This window comes from Rhea americana, unplaced genomic scaffold (genome assembly GCF_003343005.1).
Source record: "Rhea americana isolate MKP2758 unplaced genomic scaffold, rheAme1 scaffold_12, whole genome shotgun sequence".
In the NCBI taxonomy this organism is placed as follows: Eukaryota; Metazoa; Chordata; class Aves; order Rheiformes; family Rheidae; genus Rhea; species Rhea americana.
In genome coordinates, this window is record NW_028185261.1 from 885,821 (window position 1) to 906,854 (window position 21,034).

At 39.8% G+C, this 21,034-nt stretch overlaps 1 protein-coding gene across 1 annotated transcript; it reads left to right on the plus strand.

Annotated features, from left to right (window-relative positions):
• Positions 1-40: 40 nt before the first annotated feature.
• SLC40A1 (solute carrier family 40 member 1) lies at positions 41-13,305 on the plus strand. The gene is made up of 7 exons (XM_085321613.1): positions 41-119; positions 3,876-4,035; positions 4,876-4,991; positions 5,306-5,432; positions 8,562-8,804; positions 9,874-10,536; positions 11,587-13,305. The coding sequence occupies exons 2-7, from the start codon at positions 3,885-3,887 to the stop codon at positions 11,904-11,906; spliced, it is 1,620 nt and encodes a 539-aa protein (XP_085177739.1). The 5' UTR covers positions 41-119; positions 3,876-3,884; the 3' UTR covers positions 11,907-13,305.
• Positions 13,306-21,034: the final 7,729 nt, after the last annotated feature.

The window sequence follows — 21,034 nt, forward strand, 5'->3', positions numbered from 1 at the left end:
GGGGGGCGGGCGCGGGCCGCCCTGAGCCCTCGCTTCTGGTTTCTCCTTTAGGGCCTTTGGTTGGTTATTTCACGTCCGCCAAGTTTCTGCTCTACCTTGGCCATGCGCTGTCCACCTGGGTGAGTAAAGCGGCGGCCGCGCTCCCCTGCGCGCTGTCGGTCCTTCTCGAGCAGTCGTTGCCCAGCAGCAACCGCGCGGGGTGCGTTTGCCTTGCAACACCTTGCCMCTGAAAGCCCTCGTAATCTGTGCGTGCTGTGCTGCAGTATATCCAGTTCCGACTGGAAATAGAAGTGCAGTGCTCATAACTTCCCGAGGGCCTGATTCTGCTCTCTTATTCCTTAAATAACTGCAGAAGCACTGAGACACCTCCCAGGGTGAGGTGAGGGAAGGAAATGGAGCAAGGCTTGAATCGAGTACCATGGGAAAGACTTGCATTGCATCGTGTATGTGCTGCCTTGCAAATAGGAAATAGTATTTGCAGTGGACCAATTCCTGCCACTCATTCTCAGACCTGTTGAGAGTGGCTCAGAGGTGTTTTTCTCTGCAGCATGCTTGCCTTCTGGCATACTTGCATACTAAATAACTCTCTAGAGCACTTTTCACTCACTTGGGAGCATTATTCAGGACATTTTCTTAAAAAAAAAAACAAAGCAAAGAATCTGGTTCTGTTCATTAYAGTAAAGTGAAGAACAGGCCAATACTTAGCCAAGAGAGATACAATCATGTAATATAGTCCTGATTTACTACAAATGGCTAGGCTCAAAAAGGTGGAAAGTTTCTTTCCTGATAGCCCCTGTCTTGGATTTATTTTGTCCTGGGTTTGGACTGGTTCAATGTGTGCTTCATACARCACTGAGCATACTGCTGATATACAATTACAGCAGTGCATGTCTAGCTCTGGCAATGCCTTGCTTTCACTAATTCGGAGGGTCATATTGATGCTTCTCTTAATGGAAGAAGGAAGGCTTAGAGGAGCATCAAACACTTGTTTAAACAAGTGTGATATTTTTAGCAATTAYTAGTTTTATTCAGGCACTTGAATGTTTGGTTTGCTGCTCTTCGGAGTCCTGGGTTGTTAGCTGCAACCGGTTGCTCTGTCAATAAGGACAAACTGCTTACCTGGCTGTCCTGCCAGCCCAGCTCCCTGCTGTCAGGTGTTAAAGATCAGCAATAGGATAAGATATAAATGATTAAATGTTTCTCATCTCTGCAAATGCTCAAATTCAAGCAGTCTAGACCGTGTTGTAGACTCTTGTCTAATAAAAGCGCTTGTGTGTATTTGACCTCAGTGATCTGTAACAAGTAGGCTGAATTGCTCTGCAACAGCATGAGGTCTGAGGCTCTCTATGTGTATAACTTACTCCTATCTCCCTCAACAACAGGGATGGAGCAGAGTGAAACTGTTCACCTAGTTGTTGTCTGGCCTAATACTTATAAGTATTGCAGCTTCCCACTATTATCTATGGCACTTGGGACTCCCAGGAGGTCTTTCATCAAGTAGCAGCCAGGCTACGGCTACTGCTTCACTTGTTGGCTTCAGTTCTGGGCTGGGATTATACACATTTAATTTGAGAGGCTGTAAAGATAGTTACAGTAACAGAGAAGGCAAGAACTGTTTTTTAAATGGATGGTTAAGCTAAATGGCTGTAGTTATTCATTAAAAGAGGCTTAAATATCCCTATTTGAGTCACCTTAAAATATGATCAAGTATATATAACCAAGGCTTTGCCCATTTGAGAGCTGTATTTACTGTTGATATCTCAGTGAACTTTAGTTTAAAATTTCATATCAGCTTCATAACCTATATTAATCTAATGTTGTTCTTCTGTGACACTAATTTATCTTTACTTGCTCTCTATGGYATTTAATTTCTGAAACTCATGCTTCCAGGCTGGAACAGCTTTGGTTATTCCAAAAGTTAGCGGTGTGGATTGGCCTGGTCAAAGTACTCTGGGTAAATAAATTGGATGAGGTTAAACAGAGTTCACGAGTTTCTTAAATGAATCCTGTAGCAAAATCGTAATCACACTGCAGTCAAGGGAATCTTCCCGTAAATTTCAAACRAGATTGGGTTTATGGGTCTAATGATGACTGTCACTGACTTTCACATGCTCAACTTCCTAAAATTATTTTATTTTTATCAGAATTTGATAAGTAAAACACTTCTGCATAAGGAAAAAYTATTATGAAATTTACTAGTAAGAAATAAAATTTAGAACATTACTTTCAAACTTAAAAGGTTGCCCAAGCTAATCAAAGCTTAAATTAATTCACCTGCATACATTGTAAATTAAACTTAGTAAAGAAGTACCTCAAATCATATCAAGCTTAAGTGAATGCCAGGCTTGAGGAAATTCTCTGCTCTTTCATGGCTAGAATGCTTTCTGTGTACTCTTCTATTAACTGTGGAATGCAAGTGAAACATTTTAAAGGTGGTATGACGTGCTTTGGGAGATTTGCCATCTCATATAAATCAATCATGTTTGTGTTTGCATTCTTCTATTAGTTTTAGTTAAAATCATATGAGCTGTTTTTCTGAACTAGAAAAGTGAAGTTTTATTCATAAATGAGGCACAATCATTTCTGTGCCTGTGGTTAAAGAGACCAATGTGGATATTTACACTTTGCAATGTTTGAAGAAACATCCTTCAGAGGACTTCAATACGTGTTAAAAGTAAAGTTCTTTAAGCTTGTATATTATTGCTACATTAAAAATTTTCATCAAACTTTGCAGTTGCTTTAACTCTTAAAATAGAAATCAAAAGATGCATAAAAATAATGCTATTTTATTCAGTGTGTTGGATTTGATGGTCTTCACTCTTAAGTGCTTTTATGTTGACTGCTCCAGCCCTTCAGATACAGCATATTTCAAAGGTCTTTAAAGGTCCTTCTAGTCCTTAAATATTTGTTGTTGCTGTATCACCCAGCAATTACTTAAGGTGACAGAAGAGAACAGTTTCCCGTTTGGTTTGGGGAAGACTAACATCAGGGACCCTTATTAAACATACTCTCTGCCCTAGAACAGTCTGAATATGTTCTCTATCTGCTTTGTTATTGATTAAATAAAGCCTTTTTTCAGTAATGCACTTCTTGCAACATGTTTAAAAATACAGTGAGATAATGACTCCAATCATGTGACAACATAAACTAGCATATTCATTAGCAAATCATAGCTCTCTTAACAAAGGAATGTCTTCAACAGTATGAAAGTTATTTCAGTTAGGCGTTTTACATTTTGGACTACTTCTGGCTGCTGTAGCTAGTATCAGAATATGAGAAACTACAGTCTAAGGTCCAGTACTGCTAAGTATAAACTAGCTCAGATATTCTGTTTTAGTAATACACCAGTGTTTACCATAGCTAAAAAGACCATTGACTTCAGAAGCTTAACCTAAAAAGGTGTAGAACAGCATCTTCCTTGATTGTCAGTTCTGACTTTTGACTGACTTCTGTATTTTAAAATTGCTGTAAGGTTTGCTTATCCAAGGACCAACCACTGTCTTAAAGTTTTTAATAGCGTTGATCAAAATCCTGTGGTAATATTTGGTGACCTGTCCTGGAGAATCTAAGTCCTCTCTGGATCTTGTTGGAAGTGGCTGGCAACAGACATTGTCCTGTATTATTATAAAAGAGAATATTTGGAATTTTGAGATGTAATGTTAAACTGTAACATAGCACTTGATTGGAACAGATGATTGTAGTGATGCTTGGATAAACCTGATGGCACAATAATAGTTTATAGTTTAAAAAAATGCACATGCAACAAACATACTTGGTTTTTAGATGTTTTTCATGGCATTAGTAAAATAGGAGAGGCAACCAGCATACTTGCAAAGTGCAAATAGTAATGCTATGTATGTACTCTATTTTTAAAGGGAGATCGTATGTGGCATTTTGCTGTGTCTGTGTTCCTGGTTGAGCTTTATGGAAACAGCTTACTCCTGACTGCAGTCTATGGACTGGTTGTGGCAGGATCAGTCCTTCTCCTGGGAGCCATTATTGGAGACTGGGTGGACAAGAACTCCAGGCTCAAAGGTTAGCATGTCTAGAGCAGGCTATTTRCTTAAGGATGGATCAAATTAATGTCAGAAGACAAAGCTATTGGAGTTACTGCCTCAAGTCAAATAAGAGAACTGGGCTTGGTCAGGCTTTTAAAAGAATAATATTGTTTCAGAATGGTGATAATTGTGCAAGGACAGTATCAAAGAGGGAAAAYAATTTACATCATGTGTTCATTACGCAGGCTAAACCCATATAATAAGTAGACACAAATGCATCAGGTAAAAAGCACAACTTTGAGAACTACAGGCTGTTCTTTACAAGCTAATTGTACAAATCTTAGTGTCATCTGCTATGTTCTGTCTGCTATGTTCTGTCTGGCTACAGATATTTTTTGCTGAAGATGCACAAACAACTACAGTGGTTGCATTATACCTATTTTTAATATATATACTCATCTGTTATATTAAATCACATGGCATCAAGTTCTTCATATGCTTTTTTGCTGAGAGTTTACACAATAGCATCACTCAATGGTACCTTGAAAGTGAATTTCAGACTCGAGACAAGTTTTTTTACCATTTAAAAAGTAATAATTGAAATGGATTGATGACTAAGAAAATGCTTACTTGGGCATAAAACTTAAAAGCCACAAAGTTGCATAATACATTAATTTGACTCTTTGAGAAAGTAGATGATTCAAAACCAAATATAAAATAGCACTTTTTTTTTTTTTTGTGGCAGGGTGGGGGGAAGGAAACATCTAGGAAGCTAAAAATATTTATCGAATCTGTGCATTTTCTTTAACTGCACTTTCCTTAAGCTTATAGTTTGTTCATTCTTGCATTCATCACTGTTCTCTTTGATTTAACACAGTGGCCCAGACATCCTTGGTTGTGCAGAATGCATCTGTCATCCTGTGTGGTGTTATCCTGATGATTGTCTTCTTGTTTAAGACACAGCTCTTGACCTTATACCATGGATGGCTTCTTGTGAGTGCTCAAACTTTATTTGTAATTAATTTATAAGGAAACTTTTGGGAATAAGGAGCAAGATGGAATTTTTGCTCTTTAGTCTTTTTAGACATTTCTATGAGCTGAAACTGACAAAACTAAGCTAATTGGAAAAAGAGGAGTGATTGCTTTCTGCCAGGAGTGGCAAGGTAGACTTCTTGTCATGTCTGAAGAGTAGCACTTAAGTGAATGGGTTAAAATGTAAATCTGTAGTTTCTGGTTGCACAAATAGCAGTGGAGGCCTCCCATCATCACTTTTCTCACTCCATAATTTTTTCCCCCCATTTCTCTAGACGATGTGCTATATCCTGGTTATCACGATAGCAAATATTGCCAATTTGGCCAGCACTGCCACAGCGATCACAATTCAGAGGGACTGGATTGTGGTGGTTGCAGGGGAAGACAGAAGCAAACTGGCAGGTGAAATATGTTGCCTTTTTAATACCTTTAAATGTCTTACTTTTCAAGCTTGACTCTATATTAGAACAGTAGAGATCTGCACATTTCTGAGTTCTAGATACTGTTTAAATGAAGAGCTGCCTTTATTTTCTCCCCTTCTCTGTTCTTGACTATGCTTACTGAGATTAGGAATTACTATTGTGAATTTGATTACAATGCAGTTAGGTAACCCTGAACTTTCGTTCTTCACTTAATCCTACTGCAGCTTTGTTAAGAGGAAAAACTACTTTGTTTTTGTCAATCAAATAAATGTATATGCTCTTAATAACCAGTTTAACTTTCAGGCACTTGAAGCCAAGTGTTGCAATACTTTATTTTTAGGTTACTGGGATGCAACCAAACTGTTGCCTAACTAGGCTCCATATATGGAGATCAAAGAAAGAAGTTGAATGAAGTCCAGAGCAGTAAAGTACACAGATCAGGAAGCTGCTAATATAAAATGCTTTGCATTTGAGGTTTTGCACTTCTCTAGCATTAGGTGCCTAACTCAAAGCTGTAAATGCTTTTCTTCACTTGGAACTGAAAACTTGAAATTCTCATCTGTCATCTGATACCTTTGGTATTAGACCACAGATGTAATATTCTCTTTGGCTTACTAAATCCTTTTCCTTCTCTTTTTTTTTTCTTGCACAGTGGCATGGTGCCATTAGAATGAGTGAGTTTCCATTCAAATTCTGTAGCTTGGTGGTCATCACACTACTAGGTTCTAAAAGATGGTTTGAGATCTTCTACAGGCCAAGGACATGTTGAASCTGACCCCTTCTTGCTGGGAGAGTACTCAAGGCTGTTCACACTGAGATGTAGGATCGATTTCTGGTTATGTTGCTGCTATGATTACAACACAAGAGTGTGGGAAACTTTCCCTTGGGATTAACTCAGGCAGGGCTCTGAATAAGCCTGGAAGGGGACCGAAACCTTCTCAGAGGAACTGATACTGAAGTACAGACAAGGCACAGAGGAGCTTTATATTGCCAAGACATACCTAGCTCACTGAGGTAACTGTGGGTCTAAGAGTTTTAAGTCTAAAACACTTGTGGAGTTTAGGTGTCTCCAGGCTTAGACAACATTTCAGTTCCATGAAGTAATGTTGCATGAAACTGTCTATRAAGTTCAATATACATGCCTAAGCCCTTCTAGGATTTGGACCTGCATATTGCTCTTGAGGGTTTATCTCCAGTACATGGTCTGTATTCCTCTTGCTCAAGAGAACCCTTAACTAGATACAGAAGACAGTGTCTCAGATCTTCTTTTCCCAGGGTACAGATTTTCTCTGGTAGTCTTTTATTTTACCTTGCAATGCCTTTCAGACCATSTCTTTTGTAGAGCAGCAGTAGAGCTCAACTTCCTTTATGAATCACGAGTGGAAATACTTCTATCCCTACAAGCCTTAATGTCCTAATGGCTCTCATTAACCTTTCTTCTTGTGCTTAGATCTTATTCAGCAAATAGTCCCCCAACCCCTGTACTTCTACACATGAGATAAGGTACAGACCACACCTGCAGAGATCTGCATGGCAGGCAATCCTATCTCTGCCACAATTTCAGACAGTATTACTTGGCCATTCTGTACTGAAAACCAGGCAAGAGGTTTCTGTAGACTCTGAGGCAACTTTATGTGAAAAAGCAAAACAAAACCTTTAATTCAGCAAATCTGAAAGCTCTACTGGGCAGATTTTTTATGCTTAAGTGTTTAATCATAATGTAATTTTGGTACTTTTATTTTTTAAATTAAGGTATCCTAAAAGCTACCATTGACTTTGCAGCAAGTAACTAGTTTCTATCTCTGTATTCTTATGCTTCCTCAAAGAAGGCTCTTTAGCTTGGTGGACTAAGCAGATAAAAGTTGCTGTGGCTTCTCCTTTCTAATCACTGATTATACTTTCCATTCACTGATTAATGTGTAGCTCAAATTTGGAAAAGTTAGCTTTACCCAAATGACTCAATGAACCCTAGTTCTTGGARCTTCTAAAGCAAAATATTAAGTCTAACTCATCTTAGTTATCAGTGAAATGGTTAGTAGTTGAGTTAAGTGTTTAGGTTATTCTGATTAGAATTCAATTTTATTTGAATGATGGGGGGCAATTAGATTCTCTACAGATTCAGGAAGAGCAGATTCACACTGGCTTAGTTTCACTCATCCTTTAAAAGCTATGTTTGCATAATAGGACTCATTAAAATGAGTATGAGAGGTACTTCTAAGCAGTGTGAGGCCCTGACATATGAAAGTTTTGAGTGTCCGACAACTTTTACTGACAGAAGAATAGTAGCATTAATYGGAAACCTACAGCAACATAGAGGGTGAAATGACTCTGAAGCTGATTACATGAGGGAATGGAAAAATTCTACTACTGGCAAAGAGAAGACCTGYCCACAGTAAGAAGGGGCTCCTTGCTTTGACCACAGATGTGTAAGCGTGGAACAGAAGGGAGTGAGGACTTTGCTCAGGGAGTTCTGAGAATGGCTAATGGTGCTTGTAGGCAATGTGACTCATAAGGAAACTTAAATCCGTTTCAAAGGTCTGCCGCTATCGCTGTGAGTATTGTGTGGTCACCAGTTATTAGAAGTGAATGGAAGAGATTAAGAAATACATGGTCCASTATTGGAGGGAGAGCAGTTACTAAAATTATCTTTACAGGAATGTGTTCTGCTGTGCAAGATTCCTATTAGTATCTGGAGCTGTGCGTGCTGAGTTGGAGTGTTCCTGAAAGGTTTAGGAATCCATAAAGTCACTTGGATGCAAGAGTAGTGTGTGACTGCAGGTTAATAGTTTCACTTACTGGGTTTACAGTGGAAGACCGTTCCTGCATGCTCAACCTGGAAGCTTTCATGCAGGCAAGACTYGGGAGGAGTGGGAATTCAACTTACAAACACTTAAATTGGTCCCAATAAACTTAGACTTTGGAGCACATAAAAGCACTTCTGGTTAGCAGTCAGTAGTTGCTGCTCCAAGTGAAATCGCTTGTCAGGAGTCTTTCCTTGACTTTATATGTTCTGAAGCCTGGTGTGTGCATATATGCAGTTCTCTATGCTAATGAATATGTCCCTGTAAGTGTTAGGAAGCACTTCATATTATCAAATCATCTCTAACAGATATGAATGCCACAATACGAAGAATCGACCAGTTGACCAATATCCTGGCCCCAATGGCAGTTGGGCAGATAATGACGTTTGGCTCCCCAGTGATTGGCTGTGGATTCATTTCGGGTTGGAACCTGATGTCTATGTGCGTGGAATATCTGCTGCTCTGGAAGGTCTATCAGAAAACCCCTACTCTTGCTCTCAAGTCTACAAAAGTTGAAGAATCGGAATTGAAACAGTTGAATGTAAAGAAAGGTATTGAAAACACTGAAGTAGCCATTCAAAACCACAGTATATTCACTGCACCAGTCAAAGCAAAASTTAACTGTTCACTTTTCTATATTGTATAGATGCTGTTGTGAGGCTRTAGACTTCTACTTGTGACTTGAGGCTTTCTGTTTCTGGCTGTAGACACCAGAGACTAACAGTACTTCTTGCTCTAGCTATTAGAGGTATCCCATAAAATACAGCCAAAGAATGAATCCTCTCCTCATAATTGATCCTTTAGAGTAAGTTGCTTACAGCTGGCTGATCTTGATGAATGCCTGTCTATCTATACCTGTATCTAACAGGCTGACAAAGCCCATTGTGTAGTGTCCTACACAAATTGTTTTGCTCATAGACTCTTCTTTCTTCCTAGCTGATCTCTGCTTACACGCCAGTTTTTAGGAAGTTGTGGAATAGGTGGTTGTGTTTCTAGTCTAGCTAGAAAAGAGCAGATAGTTTCTATCTGTGCTACAAATCCAAGTACCACCCTGGTGTTTGGATTTGCTTGTGAACAGTGGAAGTGTGGTGCTGTTCTCCTGTATTAAAGGAGTGAAAGTAGAATTTAGAAAAGTATTGTCTGATTCTTTTTTTTTTTTTTTTTTTTTTTTTTTTTTTTTGCTTTGGAAGGCCTCAGCAAGCTTCTCTGCTATAATGAGATAGTTCCAGTCCCTACTTCCAGTGGTTAGTGCATTCAAACATAAAAAGCTCTTTTAGAATACAAAGTAACATTAGTTAACTAATTCATTAATCGATAATTTATTTATGGAATTATTTAGAGCACTCAGTCTATCAAGAAGAAAAGGCTTTTCTTCTCCCATCACAGTTTAACAAACTAAACAGCAGTTTGAACTGATATGGACAAGCTTTACTTGATCTTACTGTATAGAAGAGAACTAAGGGCACTTAAACATTCAACTGACTAGAGGAAAGCTGGTTGCAGAATCTAACTGATACAGTTCTGCAGCAGTGGACTGCTAACTGCAAACACTTGTCGTGCAGTTTATAATCTGCCCTTTCCTGGCAGGAGAGTATCTAACAGTTACATTTCTGTTTGCAGAGAGTGACACACAACCTGCTGAAGGAGTGCAGTTAATTGTTGAGAAAGATGTAACTGGCTCTGAGCCTCAACAGGAGAAGAAAGTCAGCTGCGCCGCCCGGATTGCTGAACCTTTCATCACGTTTCGTGATGGATGGGTTGCATACTACAACCAGCCAGTGTTTCTTGCAGGCATGGGTCTTGCATTTCTTTATATGACYGTTCTGGGCTTTGATTGTATTACTACGGGCTACGCGTACACTCAGGGTTTGAGTGGCTCTGTGCTAAGCCTTCTGATGGGTGCCTCTGCAGTTACTGGCATCATGGGAACAGTAGCTTTCACCTGGCTTCGTCGCAAGTGTGGCTTGATTCGCACAGGCCTTATTTCTGGAGTAGCCCAGTTTGCTTGTCTGATCTTATGTGCCATTTCTGTTTTCATGCCTGGAAGTCCTCTGGATTTGACTGTTTCCCCATTTGCTGACATCGGTGCCAGGCTGTTTGAAAGTGAACCATTACCTACTATTGCATCTCCAGGAGATAAGTCTGAAATGGCTTTTGCAACTGGAATGCCCAACTTGTTAAACGGGTCTACTCCTGCTAATGGTGACCCAGAGATGAGTCCTGAGCCTGTGCCTTTAATCTCTGTTAGTCTCCTGTTTGCAGGAGTCATTGCTGCTAGAGTTGGTAAGTAGTATATGGCTATTAAAATCTAACTTTCTGACCGCGTTTAATTCTAGAAYTTATAGAGTTTGTCAGCTAAATATAAATTTGAATTTAGAATTATTGGCTACATTTGAAGTGTTGCATCATGTTTCTAAGATTAATTCATTACACAATGTGGAAATGAAATGATCTTACAATACTACTTAAAATYAGAGTGCAACTCTAATTTCTTGAGTACCATACTGCTCAAATCGTGAAAACAGTTATTGCATTTGGAGATAAATGCAACTTGGTTTTTGGGAATGCTCATCTCTTAAATTTTCCTTTCTTCCCAACCAAATAAAACCAATCATTAATGGAAAACAAACTGAAACATTTGTGCTGCTATAACTTTCACATTTAACATTTTAATGCATTCATTAAATTGTCTGATTTATTAATCTTTAAACTTGTGAGCAGTAGGGAAGTTCAGAAGTAGACTCCTTAATTTGGATGATGGCTTAATGTTTTGAGGAATTTCCAGACAGTCTAATATTAGACTATCTTCACCAAAAAACAGTTGAACATGTAATGAAGTCTAATTCTTATAAAATGCAGAACCTTTGCCTAATGATTTCCTGCAGCTTTAGCTGAATTTTTGAGGAAGAAAATACTTAATGAGCAAACTTAATCATAGGAGTTAAGAATATTTGCAGAAAAAGAAGTCATGTACATTTTAAACTCGTAAGCAAAASAGCAATAGTAATTAGCATGAATACACTTTAAGGTGTAAACCAGATATTTAAATAAGGAACAGATAATTGAGCAAAACACTTAACTTGATAGACATGTTGAAGCAAGAAATGACAGGTGAGTTAACATGTGAAGCAGTATGTATTAATTAAGGAAATAATAGTAAAGGGATAACATAGCTCTTGATTGTGCTAGTGTGAAATCCATTCTGGTCTGACAAGTAGTTAGTTTGTCCCTCATGTTTTAGGCAAATCTGAGTGTTCACAGAAACTTGATTGCACCAATAATGAGAGCTGAGAAGTCCAGTTGTATGGATAACTGTTTCTTTTCTCTCTGTAGGCCTTTGGTCTTTTGATTTGACTGTCACACAGTTGCTCCAAGAAAACGTGATGGAATCTGAAAGAGGCATCATAAATGGTGTCCAAAACTCCATGAATTATCTCCTTGATCTGCTCCACTTCATCATGGTCATCTTGGCCCCTAACCCTGAAGCTTTTGGCTTATTGGTGCTTATTTCTGTGTCTTTTGTTGCAATGGGTCACATAATGTACTTCAGATTTGCCCAAAAAAGCTTGGGAACGCAGCTTTTTGCTTGTTGCACTCCTGATCCCAAAGCAGTCTCTGACAGTTCGCTACCTGGTAATACATCCACAGTCTGAAGGAATTTGCTGCACGTGCATCATGGTTAGACGTGTAGAAATGGTCTTAAAAGGCAGTCTAAGGTGTTTCTCTAGAGTTGAATGCATAACTGACTRTTTAAGGCAGCCTTCCCAGAAGAAATAGAAATCATCTCACAGTGAACCTACRTGTTTCATTTTGGGCTAGGGACAACCTAGATGGATCTTAACAGCTAGCATTTGGAAGGATCCCCAGATATTACACATGAAGTATTTGATCAGAAAAAAAACTTTGAATTTCTGTCCAACTCCTACATCCTGATGATGATACTGTTTGGTAGTTATTTACTCACTTCATCCATGCTTGTTCATTGTGCAGAATAAGGTTTTTGCTTTAGAAAAGCTTGATTTACTATTTTTTGCTGTTTCCCCCCCCCTTCTGTAAGCATGTTCTGTTCCACGTATTGCTCTTCTCTTCCCAAACTGGATAAAACTTCCTTCTTGGAGATCTGAAAGAGACTTAAGTTCTGGTTTTTTCCCAAAATACATCTATTCTAGTTCAGCTTTACAGAAACACCTGTGCAGCTTTTCATGTTTCTTTATAATTAGATTAGTGCTAGGTGCAAAATATTGTATTATGCTTTTGCACTTTATAAAACATAACCTCATTTCAGTAGAAGCTATTGATATAATGCAATGTTATAAAGCATAGCTTTCTAACTCAAATGCCAGATATGCTCACACTTGTAACAGTGTGCTAAGGTCAGGAGTACTGGTACAGAAAGATAAGTCAAGGGCTGATTTAGCCTTTGCCTCAGAGTACAAGCAGCTTTGGTTTATTTTCAAATGCCATTGCTTTAAGAAATCTTACTAAAAGCTGATGTAGTAGCAAACGATTACTAGTCCAGGCAAAACATATCCAAAAGTGGATTATTTACACTTACCTGTTTTACACTTATGAATTTTATGACTTAAACTTTATTCCAAGATACTGCTAAAACAGTATCAGACAYTGGACTGTGTGGCCCTCTAGCAACTTCAGAGAAATGGAGAATGATTTATCCCTTTGATTTCAAGAAGTTCTTGCATTATTTGACCCTGCATGTGTACTAACACAGTGCTTCTATCATCGTTAACTGTTTATGCACTTTTGCGGAAGCTACTCTAAGCACTTTGCTTTTCAGTGGAGTTGAATCTTGCAGTATTCTGTTTTCCTGCGGTGTGACAACATGATTTTTGAAGTTTTGTTTGCAAAATTAGAATGAAAAATAAGGAAAGATATTTTTTACAYTTACTGACTTTTTAGAAAGGTTTTTTATTTTAGGTACTTTCTTTAATGTTAGACTTCAACCCTGGAATGCAAGTGTATCAACTCCATGGACATTAAAGGCGTTACATCAGGGCTGAATCTAGGCCAGTTATTAAAAAAAAAAAAAAAGAATATATCCGTCTAAACAGAATGTAAAAAAAAAATCTGTAGTAGCTTCTATCTCAGATATGGTATTTTGTAATAGGAAGGAAAGCAAATGAATCGGAATCCAGTGTACAACCCAGTTGTAGCCATCAGTATTCAATAACTGGATGTAGTAATTTTTTTCCTCTAATAGACCAAAAGTAATTATTACTGAAAGGCTCTCAGGGATGTTTTCATTAGATTTGTTAGTGTTTATACTTTGACCAGTCTTCTGGGGTTTTTTTTATTGTAATAGTGAAATATGTAGAGTATTTTTCAAATTTGACTCAATCCTGATTATAACTTCTCAAGGAAAAGGGAATTTTGCTGAAAGCAAAATCTAAGTCAGAAGAAAAATTAGAAGCTTTTCTAGATTTGCAGAATAAAGACCCAAAGGATAGCCTCTACAGTACACAATAGCAAGTAGGATTGAACCAGTAAGGAATCTTGAAGTACACTAGTAAATAAGATCTTTGATTTGCCAAATATGTTGCTTCCATACATCTATTAGCTAAGTGGGGACCACATTTTAATATTGCTGAGAACAAAGGAGGCCTTAATGTCAGTAAGTGCCTCTATACTGCAATTTCAGGAACACCTGAATGCCATCATGTATATGTGATTCCCTGTCTCTCAGAAACAAAGCTGGAAATGTTTCGTGTGGGCTCCGTAGCCTACGGAAATGCACTGTGCCTGAGGCCTAATGCTGCAGTGTTAGGCACCAGGCACCCCTGAGAGGCACGTTCTCCTGCTGCCTGTGATCCCCAAGAGGCCCCATATTGGCGGGTAGATCTGGGAGCGTACCCTGTTTCCCTCTGCTCCCAACATGAGCGTGTTTTTTTTTTGTTGTTTTTTTTTGTTTTTTTTTTTTCCTCTGAAGAGCAATGTAGCCTTACTCTTATGTCAGTAGAGTAGCTCTTTGTTTCACAAACAATCCCAGTGCATATTGGCATCTGGATCTTAAGCCAAAAAAGTAGTATCAGGAGGGGGCTGGCCCTTCATATTTTGCATACATACTGTCACTAGGAGTTTGTGTATGCAAAGAATATATTGCTGGATGCTAAGGCAATCCTAAAAGATTGAAAGTAGCAAGATGGGCTCTGACTTTAACAGGAATAAAGAGGTCTGTATTGGAAATCAGGTGTATTTTGGACCTAGTCAGAAAATGTCAAATGTGCTGTGTGAGTACACACCCATGTGTGTATATACTTTAACATACACACAGACACCTGTTATGGTTAGTGCTTTGAAGCAATGTGGAGCCTGAAGTTTTACTTAGCAGGACTTTTGTTAAGTAAGCATTTTTGGCCTACTATTTATTTATTTTTTTGGATGTCCTATCTGGATGAAAACTGCCCTTAAAATGTGCACACTAAAAATCAATCTTACCAGAATAGTGTATTTTGTTATACAACTTTATGCTGGACATAGTATTGATTGATATATTAATCTTGTTAATAAAGCTTTTGAATAAATTTGCTTAAAGATTTACTCGTCTTGCATTTTTCGGAGTGTGTGTGCATGTGCATTGTGGTATGCTGCCTCTAATACAGATGCTGAGGATGAAGGCTTTTGATGGTAAAGAGCTGGAAGCAGCCAGGAAGCACAGACAAATGGAGTCGAGGCGGGGAGGGAAGGGAATGAACCGCAAATGCGGTAGGAAGCTTGGTATGACTCTTAACTCTCTTTAGTGAATTATTCCACAGAATGTAATCTGTGGAAACTTCAGRCACAGTAGCTGAAGTTCAAGCTACAAGTCTTACAACAGCAGCGCAGGAYGGTATTCAGGATACAGTAATTTTGGCTACTGCACAACAGGAAGCAAATGATTTTATCTTTTCTTGAAAAATTGGGATGGTGCCCTTTTGTAGCACAGACTGCAGGTGAGAGCACTGCCTAGCAACAGCCAGGCATAAAAGAGTRATTGCAAATTATTTTAATTCTTTTTTGCAGAGGGGGAGAAGAACGTTTTATACAGAACTGCTTCTTGTTATAGAAAGTATGTGTGCTTGATTGATCAGTCCACAAACGCAAGACCAGTCAGAAAGGGTACTGGCTCAGTAGCACAGTAGGCTTTCCCTGAACTGATTCCTCTTTGAACTAGAGTTTGCCCTAGAAAAACATATTCACGAGTTCTCTCTCTCTCTTTTTTTTTTTTAAAAGGATAGAGTGAACTTATTCCCTTCACCTTAAGCTTATTTTCTGTCTCCCTTGTGAGAAAGGTTTATCACTTAGAAATTCCAGAAGAGTAAATAGGCTCATATCTGGCWATTTTAAGGTTCTTTACTTAATACTGCCTTTGCCTCTACAAAGTATATGGTGTATATATCCCCAGTTAGCAGAGTTAACTCATTTCCGTACTAATTTGGCTCTGTGTTCCTTCCATATCACAGTCAAAGACCACATCATTTCATACTGTAGTTGTATTCTTTTCCCACTCAACAGTCTTCTGAGCCTGCAACACAACTTGTGCTGCAGAACATAGTTTTGAACTCTCAATCTGCAAATGATGATAGTTTGCAGCTAAAACTTCATAAAGAAACCAAGCATTCCGTAAGAGAAGTAAACAGGCAATTCCAGTGTTTTGTTTCAAAGAATTTCTAGTGCTTTTTAGTAACAGAAACTGGCAGATAGTACTGATCAACCCCAAGTCATAGACTTTTCACAACTTTGAAACAATACTTTGGGATTATAAGCAAACACCAAATAATTCAGTGTAAAGAAGATTATGTTTCTGCTAAAGAAGAGTGCAACTAATAAATCCAGCTTTTCTAAAACGCAGTTGTAGAGAGAGAATACTGCTTCCTTATGTATCTTAAATTGACCTATATTCAGGTCCTGCAGGAAAATGCAATGCTGTACTCTGCATTCCTGTCTTTCTCTAGTACCTCTTACYCTCTATACTCACATTCTTTTTTTTCCCTGCTCGTGGTTACTGTTATCAATGAGGTGTTATAATCATTGTAGGTTTAAGAGAGAGGAATATTTTGCCCCTGGGAGTAAGACTATGCCTCCAGCTTCTGCTTGAAATATGAGAGACTATAGTTTGCAACTCCTAAGGGCAGAGTAAACTGGACAAGGGTGTTCGCTTGAAAACGGGCAAAGCACGTGGACAAAGTGCGAGTTGTTTGATAACGCTTTATCCAAATACTTCAGCTCATCTTCATGTAAGTCAGTATTTCTTTCTTGTTCAGCTTTTATTGAATTTGGACACAAGAAAAGCGTGTAACCCTTTGTTCTCCAAACAGAGTGATGAAGCAATCTGTTTTCATATATGCAGAATTAGAGCTCTTCTGCCTTTGCAAATGCAAGGAAAGCTACTTGACTGATTTGTAGACAGTTGGACTGTGCTCTTTTGGTGAACAAGGGGAAGAGAACGTATGCTGGACCTGGCTGTCAGGATGTCAGTAGGTATCTAAGCACTGCTCCTTTTGACAGGAAAAAGAACCCAAGCCTGATTTAACAGTTAGCAAGATGAACAGCCCAGCTGTTTATCCCTGATAAGTCATTGTGCTTTCCGGCAGGGGAAAGCCAATCTGCAGAACATTGGTGTCACAGTGGCAGCATAYCGGAGCCTCAAAATATGTTGTTCCTTGAGCATCAAAACTAACAAAGCCTAGCTTTTTATAGCTGTGGGTCCTAGGTCCCTCATACCCATAACTGCAGTAGCTGTAGCTCACAGGCCTGCCTCATGCACCCCTAGTAGTCCCACCCCATCTCCTTGCATCACCTGCTCTCCCTGGTTTATCAGCTCTGCTGCTCCCCAGTGCCACGCGCAAGGGGATGCACGTCCCTGGGGCTACCAGCTGCACTCGTGCCAAAGGCTTGCCCTCTGAGAAGGGAAACCATTTTGATCTGCTCTTCTACTCAGCCACTGATTTTTGCAAAACTTCTAAAATGAAGTCTGAGACTTTTTCATCAAATATTTAGATGGAATGAGATGGTTTGTTACAAGGCTATTTGGCAGGAAGCGAGGGTTGTGTGTGTGGGTGGGGGGGAGGCAGAGGACACTGTGATTGCGAAACTCCTCTGTCCTTAGGAAACGAGCATAAAAACGGAGGGCATGTGATAAGCCTGTAATCTGTACTGTAATCAACAGTATCACCTCAACAAATTTTAGAGTGGTCTGCAAAAAAGGAAGATGAGATCCAATGTAGACAAGTACAAGGCACTACATTTAGCAGGAAGAGTTGACCATGGAAATGCTGGATTGGGAACACCTAGCTGTTAATGCAGAAAGAAGCTGTGAGGCTGTAGCACAGCAAAGGCCAAACATTAGTCAACTCCATAATATGAAATGGGAAATGTAACCAGGACTGTAGCCTGTATAAGTCATGAGTTAATGCTGCTGCCCTCCTTGGAAGTRGTACACCTGGAGTACTGCATGCAGTTTGCCTTCAGGGGCAGGTTTAGCTCAGTTGGTTAGAGTATGGTGCTGCTGACGCCAGGGTCCCAGGTTCAGTCCCTGTATGGGTTACACTGAGGGTTGGACTAGATGTTCTCCAGGGATCCCTTCCAACCTTACCATTCTATGATTCCTGTCTTTCTTTAGCAGCACGGCTAAATGGACAGAAGCCAGATGGGTGCAATCAGAGGTCCAGACAATATGACAGTAAGACAAGAATTAAAGAATTAGGGTCATTTAAAGACTGAGAGGTGATGTGATAACAGTACCTATGTAAAAGAGAATGGGAACAATGTGTAATCTTGCTTGAGAACCTAAACATTAAGGGCTCAAATGATGCACCTTAATTAATGTCCATATTGTTCTAGTGGAGAACCTGCTTTAAGTAAACAAAGTCTTTCTTATTATTTTTTAACCTAACAGTTAGAAATGCTATTTTTTTCCCCAAGTTATTTTGGTCATAGAAACATGGTACTCATCTTATTTTCATTAAACAGACTTGCAGAAACTATTTTCCAAAATGCTTACATGCTACAATATTACTGTGCAGAGCCAGCCTATATTATACATATACATCTTGTATACAGTCTCTTTCTTTGATCTCCTTTAGCTGTCTGGAGCCTGCTGATTTAAATAAGAGCTATAGATCTTAACTTGGAGGACTTGCATAGTGTGCTTTCTGGGTCTACTTCTAGAAAGGCATATTTTGACTTACAGCTACTGAAAGGGTACATGTAATATTTGGATTCCTTTACATCCCACAGCTTCCCTCCATGAACTGACCACATTAGACATGGGAGTTATGAAAATATGTGGTCTTTCCAGCTGAGAAAAAGGGAGTATGAGTTGCTTGTGTTAGAAATATTTGTTCAGCTGTTACTGGAGTGGGGCCAGTCAAAGTTACTGTTTACAGTATAGTGTGCTGCGCTCCGTTTATCTTTGAAAGATAACAAAACAAGATAAAGAATCCGTTCTTTGGGGCAGCTTTGACAAGAATTTCAGAACAAAAATGAGTTAATCCAAACCGAGAGAACCATTTCAGATGCACTTTATGAGCACGCGTTTGTGCTCGCTCGTCGGTGCTCTGCGTACCCCACGGGCGCTCACCCTGCCGTGCACGGAGGAATAACCYGTGACGCAGCTGGAGACCAAGGAAGCACGACAGCTCTTTCCGCACTGCAGCGCTTCCTCGGCCGGCGTCTKAGGGAATGAGCGATGTCGTTCATGCAATGCTTTCTTTCAAGAGGTTTTGAATGGGCAAGCAAAGCAAATTTGCAGAAACTCACTCACATTTCAGCAGCATAATCTCAAGATACTAGTGGACCGAGTGGATGGCATCAGGAGCAAATTCCCCTACACAAAATACACACTACATTAGAGCAGAACCACTTTATGGAGAGGAGCACACAAAACACCACTTGAGGTAGCACATGCCCATGGCAGGAATGTAAAAGAAATGTAAATGTTTCTCCCAGGAGAAAAGCTTTATAGAAGAAAGTCTCCCCAATATCTTTTGACAAGTTTTTTYCCCCACCTGAAATATCTGAAAAATGTAGATAGGTTAAGAGGCTTTTATTTGTTTTGAGGACATAACATTTTCTTCATTTTCTACAGGACAGAAATTCTAGAAATTGTCATATGACAAAGAAGCAGTCATTTATGTAATGCACACTTCAGGACCTTGAACTTTACTGCCTTTTTCCTGTGTTTACTGTCCCAAGATAGCCTTTCCAGTGATTTTCACGTGTCAAAGAAGTCATGCTTTGGCTCTCTCTCTCTTTTTTTTCCAAAAATCTTGCATGCTTTAGTTGTTGCCTGAAGCTGGCCGATACCACTAGCCTCAATGCAAAAGCCACAATATCTGCAAAAGAATAAAGTGTGTCTCATCACCTTTAATTTCTTCCCCTGYCTGGGTTATTTGCCTCACAGTTAGTCAAAAGAGAGGGAAAAAAACCCTTGTTCTGCTACTGTTCAATTCCTCTCTTTTTTAAAATTTGCGGGACTCTGGACACAAAGGGGCATTGATTCAGCGAAGAGGGGAATTTGATGTGAGAATGTGTATTCTTTGGATTCAGAGCAGCTTGATTAGACAATAACGGCAAGGTTTCTTTTTTTCCAAGATAAATGTATTGGTATTTCCTCCCTCTACAAATAATAAGTTCTGAAGTTATCCAGTTCTGCTTTGCTAACTGAGACTAAGTTTTCAGTAAAGAAACGGTAGCTTGGCTTAAATTTGGTATAAACTTAGGTTACCAGTTCAAGTTCAGGGCTGTAGAGGAAAGTAACGTTTCATTTCATCGGCTTAGCTGAGGTGAAATCTAAATGTTTGTCTTATCTCAAAGGAACAGAAGAGACCGAGGCCCATAGCTGGACGGTCAATAGAAAGCTGTAATTTTAAACTGATTTCGTATTTCCTTCCGCTGTTGCCTCTGCTGTCCAGCTGGCATTCCCCCTTCAGGGACAGAGCTCAGGCAGGTATCAGAGCACTAGAGGAAAGGGAGGACCATCCTGAGAGCCTCAGCACTTTCTGGCATTTGTAAGTCCTYGCAGATGTGATAAAGACGGCTGAAGGACACCTCAGCACCCTTCTCGACCCTAGACACGTACATCCACGGGGGCCCAAGCTGTGGAAGCAGCACCTGTGTACCAAGGAAGGTGCTGATCTCCAGGCTCACACGTCTCCAGCGCATCACCTATTCGCTGCGGAGAGCTTGGTCTTCATTGACAGACCTGACACCAGAAAAGAGGGATCTGGAGGAGCTTTGCGGAGCAGCAGACGAGAAGCAGCATTTCTCCTCGGCAGCGCTCCGTCCGCGTGGTGAGCGGTSTTGGGGGCTCACCGTCGGGGCGCCGGCCTTGCGCCTGATGAGGTGGCTGAGGAGCCTCAACTGCCATTCCTGGAGCAGCGAAAGAGACATGAATAGCTCGCTTCAGTACTTCACTTCGTTTGCAGTTTTTACCGTGTGTTTTTATTCCGCGAACTTTGCTTACATATACGAATATGGGGAAAAAAACGGGAACCAACAGTTTTGCAAGACGGTTCTGAGGAAGTGATACAAGGCACTACTGGATGTGCTTGAGGGTGAGTCAGCAGTTATTATCTTCCCCTCATGCTAAGCAAAAACACCAGAAATTAGGCTACAACCGCAAAGAGATGAGATGGGGGAAGTAAACAGGCTGTGGAAGTCTTGAGTGGGCATGCTGGCTGGAAACGGAGAACCRCCGCGACAGGAGGGGAGCTGCGAGGCGGCGTCTGAGATGGCGGGGTTAAGTGCGAGCGCGAGGTAACGGGAACGGCAGGGCTCAGCCGCC